General features: G+C 44.8%; 1 protein-coding gene across 1 annotated transcript; it reads right to left on the bottom strand.

The window, feature by feature from the left end:
• Nucleotides 1-654: 654 nt before the first annotated feature.
• On the bottom strand, nucleotides 655-5,100 carry LOC148378634 (janus kinase and microtubule-interacting protein 3-like). Its single transcript, XM_088367756.1, has 6 exons — nucleotides 4,856-5,100; nucleotides 4,667-4,743; nucleotides 4,023-4,199; nucleotides 1,441-1,683; nucleotides 1,078-1,294; nucleotides 655-819 (listed from the first exon to the last, which is right to left on the bottom strand). The coding sequence occupies exons 3-6, from the start codon at nucleotides 4,146-4,148 to the stop codon at nucleotides 812-814; spliced, it is 594 nt and encodes a 197-aa protein (XP_088223882.1). The 5' UTR covers nucleotides 4,149-4,199; nucleotides 4,667-4,743; nucleotides 4,856-5,100; the 3' UTR covers nucleotides 655-811.
• Nucleotides 5,101-12,251: the final 7,151 nt, after the last annotated feature.

Genomic DNA, 12,251 nt, shown 5'->3' with positions numbered 1-12,251 from the left:
CAAGCTTGCCATCTCCTCGTTCTCCTGGGTGACAAAGCGCACTTTGTTTTCAAGGCGACACAGCACCAGCGAGAGTTCTTCATTCTTCCTGCTCAGGCGTTTGTTTTTGTACAGGAGTGGCAGAAACTGGCTTTCTGTTTCTCTCAGTCGCTTTAGCTGCAAGCATGAAGTGCGGGATGTGAAAGACGCACAACACGCGGGCCAGAACGTATCCATTCCTTTTGCATCGGTTTGAACGGAATCGTGGCTTTGGCTCCCAATAAAAGACATCTACCAGGCAACCGACTCGCCGCGCCGCTCAACTAATAAGCAAGCGCAATGGGTGCCTCGCTGGATGGCGCGCATCAAACGTAGCGCAAACCTTCAAGCGTGCCGTCAATAAATTACCAGTTCATTGCGCTCTTCAGAAAGCAGGGCGTTTCGATCCTCCAGTTTCCTGATGACTGCGCTGAGCTCAGCGATTTTCAGATGAAACCGTCGCGTGTCCCGATCCTCCTGAGACTGAAAACGCCCCGCAACACACACACACAAGCACTCGTTCAAAGTTCAAAACTGTTTTTGTGCTACCTTCCTCCAGCAACGAACTAAGTCATGCGTACTGCAAGTGTGTGATGAGGTGGCTTACGCAATGAAGAGGATTGCTAGTAGCGGCGTTGACCCCACTTCCAGGGTAGTTTAGGCCCGCCCTTTGGGAATCCCTCAGGGCAGCGATCTGCTGCTCGGCAGCCTGAGTCTGCAGCTGAAGGCGGTGGACGTGGCCGGCCCCAGGGCTTCATCCAAAACACTAACCGCTCTGTCTTTCAGCTTGATCTCATCCGTCTGGATGTACAAACGGGGAGCGCTCAGGCAGGCGGGCAAACTCATTTGCCAGAATTGTGACAAAAACAAAGAGAGCAACCGGCCAATTTTTTTCTGGAATCGACTAGAACACCTTTGCTGTGACAAAAGCGAAGCGAGCAACCGGACATTTTCTTCTTGTGAAATAGAATAGAATAGAATGCCTTAGGTGTCATTGCACTGCAGGTATACAACGAAATTGGGAACATAGCCACGCACCGCGCATCTGATCAGTCCTACCAGTCGGCGGATCTCCCTCTCGCAGTCTCTCTTGGTTCGGCTCAGCTCCTCCCGATGCTGGTGATGAGCCGATCGGAGCTCGGCCGCTCGGGACTGCCAGGCCTGCTGGGCCGCTGCCAGGGCTTCTTCCGCGCTCCTGGTGGAGGCGACACCGCTCGGTCTCCCGACACCGCCGCGTCTCCTCCACCTCCGCCAGCAAAGCGCCCCCCCTCCTCACCTGAGCAGACATTGCGCCACACCGGGCCGTTGAGACCGCAACGGAGCGCCGCGACGCTTACTGGGGACAAGCTACACAATACGGTAGCGGCCGCATCGAAGCCCGACGTGGCGTGCGGATAGTCAGACACGGATAGAGCGGATCACCTTGTCCATGGAGCCGTCCCTCAGGCTGAGGACCAAGGCATTCAGTCGCTGGATCTCTCCATATTTGATTTTGATCACTCTCATCAGCTCCATTTCATGCTGCCGCAGTAATGTCTCCCTGGTAATGGCTAACTCTTTCTGCTTCTCCTCATGGAGTTTGCTTTTGAGTTCCGTCATGGCGGCGGTGGCACGGTGGTGCTCCGCCCGCAGGTCCTGACTTCTCTCTCTCTCCAGACAGCTGACCTGACATGACTTAGACTTAGACAAACTTTATTGTCATCTTGTCTGCACATGGTGCATACAAAACGAAATTCCGTTGCATACGTCTTACAACAAAGTAGTGATATTGCAGTTGAATAGAAGTAACATATCCTATGAAAATATATATATATACATATATACTATATATATATATATATATATATTAAAAATAAGTATAAAGTGCAGCAGTGATAATTATGCAATAGTGCAAGTAGGCAAAACAGTATTCAAGAGTGTGCAGAGGAATGCTAAACCATGTATTAAACTTCTATTTAAAGGGTTTATACAAGTTCAGTAAAGTTGGTAGTGCGAGATAGTGCAAGATAGAGGTCCGTAGTGTCATAAAGTACAGTTCTGTGAATGTGTGATGCAGAGTTCAGTTTAGAGCTCAACAGTTCTAGTGTTCAACAGTCTGATGACAGCAGGGAAAAAGCTGTTGCAGAACCTGGTGGACCTGCAGCGGATGCTGCAAACCTCTTCCCAGAGGGCAGCAGGGAGAACAGTCCATGGTGGGGGTGTGATGGGTCATTGATGATGTTACGGGCACGGGACATGCAGCGCTGAGATGAAATGTCCTGAATGGAGGGAAGAGGAGCCCCTATGATCCTCTCTGCTGTCCTCACCACTCTCCTCACGTTCTTCCAATCGGAGGCGGTGCAGCCTCCACACCACACAGAGAGACAGCTTGTCAGAATGCTCTCTATGGTGCTCCTGTAGAACGTCCTCATGATGGGTGGGGGCAGGTGGGCTCTCCTCATCCTCCGCAGGAAGTACAAGCGCTTCTGTGCCCTCTTGACCAGTGCCGTAGTGTTCATAGTCCAGGTGAGGTCTTCTGTGATGTGGACCCCCAGGAATTTGGTGGTGCTGACCACCTCCACAGCTGAGCTGTTGATGATCAGTGGAGCGTGGTGAGGCTGTTTTTTCCTGAAGTCGACGATGATCTCCTTCATCTTCTCCTCATTCAGGATCAGGCTGTTTTCTCTGCACCAGCCCACCAGCTGCTCCACCTCCTCTCTGTAGTCCAGGTCGTTGTTGTCTCTGATGAGCCCCACCACCGTTGTGTCGTCTGCTGACTTCACGATGTGATTGGTGGTGAACCTGAGGACGCAGTCGTGTGTCATCAGGGTGCACAGCAGGGGGCTCAGGACGCAGCCCTGAAGGGAGCCTGTGCTGAGGGTGATGACATCAGAGGTGTTCTGTCCGACCCGGACTGACTGAGGTCTGTTGGTGAGGAAGTCTAGCAGCCAGTTGCGAAGGGGGGTGTTGAAGCCCAGGTGTTCCAATTTTCCTACCAGATGCTGTGGGATGATGGTGTTAAACGCTGAGCTGAAGTCCAGGAACAGCCTCCGCACATGGGTGTTCTTCTCCTCCAGGTGAGCCAGGCTCAGGTGAAGAACGGAGGAGATGGCGTCCTGAGTGGAGCGGTTTTGCCGGTCGGCAAACTGGAACGGGTCAAATAATAGGGGGAGTCTGGAAACGATGTGACCTTTAAGCAGCCTTTCGAAGCACTTCATCATAACCGGAGTCAGTGCAACAGGCCGGTAATCATTAAATGAGGTGATTTGAGGTTTCTTCGGCACCGGAATGATGGAGGCAGTCTTAAAGCACGCCGGCACTGTGGCTTGGCCCAGCGAGGTGTTAAAAATGTCTGTGATGACCCCAGCCAGATGACTTGCACATTCCCTGAACACACGCCCAGGAATGTTGTCGGGGCCAGGGGCCTTACAGGGGTTGACTCTCCTCAGGGTCTTCAACACATCGGCGGAGTCAAGGCAGAGTACCTCCTCTTCCTGATGGGGGACAGTTTTAACTGCTGGAGTGCCGTTTAGTGCCTCGAACCTCCCAAAGAAGTTATTTAGACCATTTAGAAAGTCAGCATCAACTACACCCACCGGGGGGGGGGAGGGTGAGTTGTAGTCTGTAATCGCCCGTATGCCTTGCCACATACTCCTGATGTTTTTGACGTCGTGGAAACGATCCTGAAATTTTCGACTGCGGTCTCGCTTCGCTATCCTGATGGCACGGTTCAAGTTGGCTCTCGCTGTCCTCAGTGTCTCCTTGTCGCCAGACTTGAAGGCAGAGTTCCGCGCTCGTAGCGTTTGACGTACCTCCTCAGTCATCCAGGGTCGTTGGTTGCCCCGGGTGATGATATTCTTAGTGGTGCTGACGTCCTCGGTGCATTTGTTGATGTAGGCTGACACAGTCATGGCACACGCATGTCTAATCTACATCGGGAAAACTGGGAGGGAGGGAGGCAGGCAGGGAGGCAGGCAGGGAGGCAGGCAGGGAGGCAGGCAGTGTCTGTCTGTTGAGGTTTTCACCTTGTTCTTCTCCTGCTGAAGTTCTAACTGGACGTCCATCAGTTTGGTTCTCAGCTCGTCATTGGCGGCCTGAAGGGCGTCCGTTCGCTCCGCCTTGGCCCGCCCTGCCGGAGCTCGTTTGGACATCTCTTACTCGAGTCTCGCCCGGTCGTCAGTCAGAGATCACAACATTTGTACCTGGAGAGCACAAACGCAGCGCTGTTTTCCACTGGCTTCGAACTCAACTTCAATCGGTACCGTAACTTACAACATCATAAACATAGAACTAGCTTGACTTATTCATTGAATAAATGCATTTGGTTCTTCAAAACTGCATCACGCAACATAGCGTGACCGAGACGGCCGTTATCCACCTGCGTGAAGTTATTTGGTGAAATGAATGAGATGTTTAAGACACCATCGTTCTGTCTCTATGTAGATGAAGGTAAATAATCGATTGCTGAAGGTCCAAAGGTGTTGTGATAAACAAATAAACATATTAGTGATTAGTGACATATTTGTGATAAACATATTAGGCAGGATAATCACATATGTTAACGTGACTGCCCACACTGTATTTATTTATGGTTATTTGTTAAATCGAGTACTGTTAGACATGAAATAGGAAGTGTTTAACATAAATGGAAGACGAAAGGGGTACTCACCATTGTAGCTCCTGCTGGTCAATGATACGAGCCTCTTCTTGCAGTGGAAAACATACAGCCAACAAACACCGTGGAACCTAAAGGAATGAAATTAAACATTAACATTTAGCCTCAACCAACATTCACAGATACAACGCAACGCAAACTACACAAACGTAAATCTTTTTAAACACAATGAGTTGTACTTACCGTGTACGCTCTAGACGGTCCACTTGCAAGCGGAAAATAAAGATATTTCTGTTGATAATCGTCGTGTTTGTATCCGGTGTCTCGCTCAAGGCCATTGCGCCCACAGATTTGAATTTTGGCGAGAGTTCAGCCTATTGACGTCATTTCCGCGGTGTAATACCCGCATATCTGAAACGGCAAAGTTAAGAGTAGAGTTAAATAAAGTTTTTAGTCAACGCAATAATTTACAACCGTTGACCAGTCGAAATAATCGTCGAAATTTGGCGTCTGTGGCTGGAAGCAGACGCCGAGTTCGACATTCCTCCCAAACGCCACACTCCCTTGCTTTTCAGGGCTAAAAAAAAACAGTTGTAATTACCTTGTACGCTCTAGACGGTCAAGTTGCAAGCTGAAAACAAAAATATTTGCCTTGTTAGTCATCGTGTTACTAACAGCTGTGTCTTGTTTGCCAGAACTGCCGCTTTCCTACTTCCTGTTGCAAGCCACGCCCACGGATTATAATTTTGCCGTGAGTTCCGCCTATTGACGTCATGTCCGCGTCACATGATTGCGACGTAATATCTAAAACTGTTTGTGCGGTATTGTGTTGTTCTGTGCGGTATTGTGTTATTCTGTGCGGCGTCGTGTTGTTCTGTGCGGCGTCGTGTTGTTCAGTGCGACGTCGTGTTGTTCAGTGCGGCATGGTGTTGTTCAGTGCGGCATGGTGTTGTTCAGTGCGGCATGGTGTTGTTCAGTGCGGCATAATGTTGTTCAGTGCGGCATAATGTTGTTCAGTGCGGCATGGTGTTGTTCAGTGCGGCATGGTGTTGTTCAGTGCGGCATGGTGTTGTTCAGTGCGGCATAATGTTGTTCAGTGCGCCATAATGTTGTTCAGTGCGGCATGGTGTTGTTCAGTGCGGGATGGTGTTGTTCAGTGCAGGATGGTGTTGTTCAGTGCGGCATGGTGTTGTTCAATGCGGCATGGTGTTGTTCAGTGCGGGATGGTGTTGTTCAGTGCGGCATGGTGTTGTTCAGTGCGGCATGGTGTTGTTCAGTGCGGCATGGTGTTGTTCAGTGCAGGATGGTGTTGTTCAATGCGGGATCGTGTTGTTCAGTGCGGCATGGTGTTGTTCAGTGCGGCATGGTGTTGTTCAGTGCGGCATAATGTTGTTCAGTGCGGCATGGTGTTGTTCAGTGCGGCATGGTGTTGTTCAGTGCGGCATGGTGTTGTTCAGTGCGGCATGGTGTTCAGTGCGGCATAATGTTGTCCAGTGCGCCATAATGTTGTTCAGTGCGGCATGGTGTTGTTTAGTGCGGGATGGTGTTGTTCAGTGCAGGATGGTGTTGTTCAGTGCGGCATGGTGTTGTTCAATGCGGCATGGTGTTGTTCAGTGCGGGATGGTGTTGTTCAGTGCGGCATGGTGTTGTTCAGTGCGGCATGATGTTGTTCAGTGCGGCATGGTGTTGTTCAGTGCGGCATGGTGTTGTTCAGTGCGGCATGGTGTTGTTCAGTGCGGCATGGTGTTGTTCAGTGCGGAATGGTGTTGTTCAGTGCGGCATGGTGTTGTTCAGTGCAGGATGGTGTTCAATGCGGGATCGTGTTGTTCAGTGCGGGGTGGTGTTGTTCAGTGCAGGATGGTGTTGTTCAGTGCAGGATGGTGTTGTTCAGTGCGGCATGGTGTTGTTCAATGCAGGATCGTGTTGTTCAGTGCAGCATAATGTTGTTCAGTGCAGCATGGTGTTGTTCAGTGCGGCATGGTGTTGTTCAATGCGGCATGGTGTTGTTCAGTGCGGGATGGTGTTGTTCAGTGCGGCATGGTGTTTTTCAGTGCGGCATAATGTTGTTCAGTGCGGCATGGTGTTGTTCAGTGCGGCATGGTGTTGTTCAGTGCGACATAATGTTGTTCAGTGCGGCATAATGTTGTTCAGTGCGGCATGGTGTTGTTCAGTGCGGCATGGTGTTGTTCAGTGCGGCATAATGTTCAGTGCGGCATAATGTTGTTCAGTGCGGCATGGTGTTGTTCAGTGCGGGATGGTGTTGTTCAGTGCAGGATGGTGTTGTTCAGTGCGGCATGGTGTTCAGTGCGGGATGGTGTCTTTCAGTGCGGCATGGTGTCGTTCAGTGCGGCATGGTGTCTTTCAGTGCGGCATGGTGTCGTTCAGTGAGGCATGGTGTTGTTCAGTGCGGCATGGTGTTGTTTAGTGCGGCATGGTGTTGTTCAGTGCGGGATGGTGTTGTTCAGTGTGGCATGGTGTTCAGTGCGGGATGGTGTTGTTCAGTGCGGTATCGTGTTGTTCAGTGCGGTATCGTGTTTCTCAGTGCGGTATCGTGTTGTTCAGTGCAGTATCGTTGTGTTGTTCGTATTGTGTTTAACACTTAGCCTCTAACACTTAGCCTCTAGCATCTAGAAGGTAAATAAATAGGAAGGAAGGACTCACCGGTGACGTCTTCGCCCACGTCCAAGCGTTGTACTTTGTATTTTCATCCTTCTGACAGTGGAAAACATAGCCAACAAACACCGTGGAACCTAAACGAATGAAAGAAAACTATCATTTGGCCACAACCAACATTCACAGATACAACACAATGTGACGTGCGGGGTTGAGGTTAAAGGTTGAGTGAAGGGCCCTCGTTTTAAACTACTTTTTTGAAAAGGATTGGGAACAAGTAAGACGTATTTAATTTATTTAATGGGAAGTAGTAAGAGCTATTGAATTTAATCTATGTATTATATTCTATTGTATTGTATTCTGTTGTATTCTTTTGGATTGTATTCACACTAACCCCACTAAAACTTCAGCCCACAAAAACTCGCCTCTGGCGCCTAGCCTCTGGCACTTAGCCTTTAACACTTAGCCTTTAACACTTAGCCTTTAACACTTAGCCTTTAACACTTAGCCTAGAAGGTGAATAAATAGGGTTAAAGGTTGAGTGAAGGGACCTCGTTTTAAACTACTTTTTTGTAAAGGAGTGGGAACAAGTAAGACGTATTTAATTTATTTAATGGGAAGTAGTAAGACTTATTAAATTTATTTAATCTACTTTTCTTCCCAGGCAAAATTTGATGTGCTGCAATTCCAAATTTCCAAAGTGAATGAAGGAATGAAGTCCTTTAAATTATGATTTTGTATAAATACTAGGCATTAACACAAAATCGACGGCACAAAATGGGCAGACTTTACTTGTTTGAAAAGGACTGGTTACAAGACAGACTTTTTTAATTTATTTAATGGGAAGAAGACTTATTTAGTTTAATTGATCTATTTTTGTTCCCTGGCAAAATTCGATTTGCTGCAATTCCAAATTTCCAAAGTGAATGAAGGAAAGAAGTCGTTTAAATTATGATTTTGTTTAAATACTAGGCATAGACACAAAATCTACGGCACAAAATGGGCAGACTTTACTTGTTTGAAGAGGACTGGTTACAAGACAGACTTTTCTGATTTATTTAATGGGAAGAAGACTTATTTAGTTTATTTAATCTATTTTTGTTCCCTGGCAAAATTGGATTTGCTGAAATTGTATTTTGCCAAATCTTGCCTTGAGACCTGATAGGAAGTATTAAACGCTTAGTTAAATCAATACAAGTTGGTAATAAGAGCGAGTAATGTTGGTTGAACCGATGAATGAAGGTTGAAAGCAATTTAAATTATGACTTTGTATAAATACTAGATATTAACAGAACATCTACTGCGCGAAATGGGCAGAGTTTACTTGTTTGAGAAGGAGTGGCTTATTCAAAACTAAGATTTATTTAATCTGTTTGTTCCCAGGCAAAATTGGATGTGATGCAATTCCAAATTTCACCACATGATGGTGCCCAATTTTGACTTCATAGGACATATTAAACACTTAGCTTGTTATTATGTTCAAGGTAATCAGATTTGTTTATTATTCTAATGGCCTCTTCAAAACTATTCTGGATTACTACTTTGGATCTATTCTACATTACTTGGCAACAACATACTCTGTAACAGATTAGGCAGTATAATCATATCTGTTAACTTGAGAGTGCCCACACTCAATCTACTTATCGTGATGTGTTAAATCAATTACTGTTAGACATTATTTGTCTGATAATCTACCAAATCTTTGAATTGAAGAATTTGTGATTTAATTAATAGCTTGTTGTTATGTTAAGGGTAATCAGACTTGTATATAATTCTAATGGCCTTCTTTTGAAAACTATTCTGAATTACAACTTTGGATCTTATATTACTTTGCAACAATCTACTCCGTGACAGATTAGGCAGTATAATCACATATGTTAACTTCAGTGCCCACACTGTATTTATTTATGGTTATTTGTTAAATCAAGTACTGTTAGACATGAAATAGGAAGTGTTTAACATAAATGTTATGGCTACTCACCATTGTAGCTCGCTCCTGGTCAATGATACGAGCCTCTTCTTGCAGTGGAAAACTTGCAGCCAACAAACACCGTGGAACCTAAAGGAATGAAATTAAACATTAACATTTCGCCTCGACCAATTTTCACACGTACAACGCAACGCGGCTACACTTCTGCTATTACAAACGTAAATCTCCTTAAACACAATGAGTGTTACTTACCGTGTACGCTCTAGACGGTCCAGTTGCAAGCAGAAAATAAAGATATTTCTGTTGATAATCGTCGCTGCTCAGTGGCTCACGGCCATCGCGCCAACAGATTTGAATTTTGGCGGAGGTTCGGGCAATTACGTCATATCCGCGGCATTTGACTGCGACGTAATACCCGCTTATCTGAAACGGCAGTTAAAAGTAGAGTTACATCAAGTTTTCTTGGAACCTAAACGAATGAAAGAAAACTATCATTTGGCCACAACCAACATTCACAGATACAACACAACGTGCGGGGTTGAGGTTAAAGATTGAGTGAAGGGCCCTCGTTTTAAACTACTGTTTTGAAAAGGAGTGGGAACAAGTAAGACGTATTTAATTTATTTAATGGGAAGTAGTAAGACTTATTAAATTTATTTAATCTACTTTTCTTCCCAGGCAAAATTTGATGTGCTGCAATTCCAAATTTCCAAAGTGAATGAAGGAATGAAGTCCTTTAAATTATGATTTTGTATAAATACTAGGCATTAACACAAAATCGACGGCACAAAATGGGCAGACTTTACTTGTTTGAAAAGGACTGGTTACAAGACAGACTTTTTTAATTTATTTAATGGGAAGAAGACTTATTTAGTTTAATTGATCTATTTTTGTTCCCTGCCAAAATTCGATTTGCTGCAATTCCAAATTTCCAAAGTGAATGAAGGAAAGAAGTCGTTTAAATTATGATTTTGTTTAAATACTAGGCATAGACACAAAATCTACGGCACAAAATGGGCAGACTTTACTTGTTTGAAGAGGACTGGTTACAAGACAGACTTTTCTGATTTATTTAATGGGAAGAGGACTTATTTAGTTTATTTAATCTATTTTTGTTCCCTGGCAAAATTGGATTTGCTGAAATTGTATTTTGCCAAATCTCGATTTGAGACCTGATAGGAAGTATTAAACGCTTAGTTAAATCAATACAAGTTGGTAATAAGAGCGAGTAATGTTGGTTGAACCGATGAATGAAGGTTGAAAGCAATTTAAATTATGACTTTGTATAAATACTAGATATTAACAGAACATCTACTGCGCAAAATGGGCAGAGTTTACTTGTTTGAGAAGGAGTGGCTTATTCAAAACTAAGATTTATGTAATCTGTTTGTTCCCAGGCAAAATTGGATGTGATGCAATTCCAAATTTCACCACATGATGGTGCCCAATTTTGACTTCATAGGACATATTAAACACTTAGCTTGTTATTATGTTCAAGGTAATCAGATTTGTTTATCATTCTAATGGCCTCTTCAAAACTATTCTGGATTACTACTTTGGATCTATTCTACATTACTTGGCAACAACATACTCTGTAACAGATTAGGCAGTATAATCACATATGTTAACTTGAGAGTGCCCACACTCAATCTACTTATCGTGATGTGTTAAATCAATTACTGTTAGACATTATTTGTCTGATAATCTACCAAATCTTTGAATTGAAGAATTTGTGATTTAATTAATAGCTTGTTCAGGGTAATCAGACTTGTATATAATTCTAATGGCCTTCTTTTGAAAACTATTCTGAATTACAACTTTGGATCTTATATTACTTTGCAACAATCTACTCGGTGACAGATTAGGCAGTATAATCACATATGTTAACTTCAGTGCCCACACTGTATTTATTTATGGTTATTTGTTAAATCAAGTACTGTTAGACATGAAATAGGAAGTGTTTAACATAAATGTTATGGCTACTCACCATTGTAGCTCGCTCCTGGTCAATGATATGAGCCTCTTCTTGCAGTGGAAAACTTGCAGCCAACAAACACCGTGGAACCTAAAGGAATGAAATTAAACATTAACATTTCGCCCGGACCAACATTCACACGTACAACGCAACGCGGCTACACTTCTGCTATTACAAACGTAAATCTCCTTAAACACAACGAGTGTTACTTACCGTGTACGCTCTAGGCAAAATTGGATGTGATGCAATTCCAAATCTATCTGAAACGGCAGTTAAAAGTAGAGTTACATCAAGTTTTCTTTTTTAATCAACACAATCATTTACAACCGTTGACCAGAAAGAATCGTCGAAATTCGACGTCCCCCACAAACGCCACGCTCACTCGCTTTTCAGGGCAACAAAAGTACTTCTTTTTAAAAACGATGAGTTGTACTTACCGTGTACGCTCTGGACGGTCCAGTTGCAAGCAGAAAATAAAAATATTTCTCTTGTTAGTCGTATGTTACCATCCGCTGTGTCTTTGTCAACATCGCCGCCATTTTCCTACTTCCTGCTGCGAGCCACGCCCACGGATTTAAATTTGGGCGGAAGCTCTTTCCATTGGCGTCGTTTTCGCGTATAGCAAATCCGATTGGTTGGGAAGGGGGCACGGTTATGCAGCCGAGGAGTCCTGTGATCGGTGGGATGTAAAGTAGGCGTCGACGTCACGTCCGCGTCACGTGACCACGACGTGGCAGACGTCAAATAGCAACCGCTGTTTTGTTTAGTAGACTTACAGTTGTTATGCATTGACATAATGGCGCACACACCAAATAGATTTAAATAAATTAAATAATTCTTCTGCCCACTCTCTTTTAAACAAGTTAACTCTCCCCGCGGATTTGAATTCCGGCGAAAGTTACGCCCATCGACGTCACGTATGTCACGTGACCACGACGTGGCAGATGTCATATAGCAACCGCTGTTTTGTTTAGTAGATTTACAGTTGTTATGCATTGGCATAATGGTGTGCACTCAAAATAGATTTAAATAAATTAAATATTTCTTCTGCCTACTCCCTTTTAAACAAGTTAACTCTGCCCACGTCCATTGACGTCTTGTCTGCGTCACGTGACCACGAC

This window comes from Syngnathus floridae, unplaced genomic scaffold, assembly GCF_059516105.1.
Source record: "Syngnathus floridae isolate MCC-2025c unplaced genomic scaffold, RoL_Sflo_1.0 HiC_scaffold_32, whole genome shotgun sequence".
NCBI lineage: Eukaryota > Metazoa > Chordata > Actinopteri > Syngnathiformes > Syngnathidae > Syngnathus > Syngnathus floridae.
The sequence above is the reverse complement of the archived record's forward strand: the minus strand, read 5'-3'. Positions and strand labels throughout refer to the sequence as shown.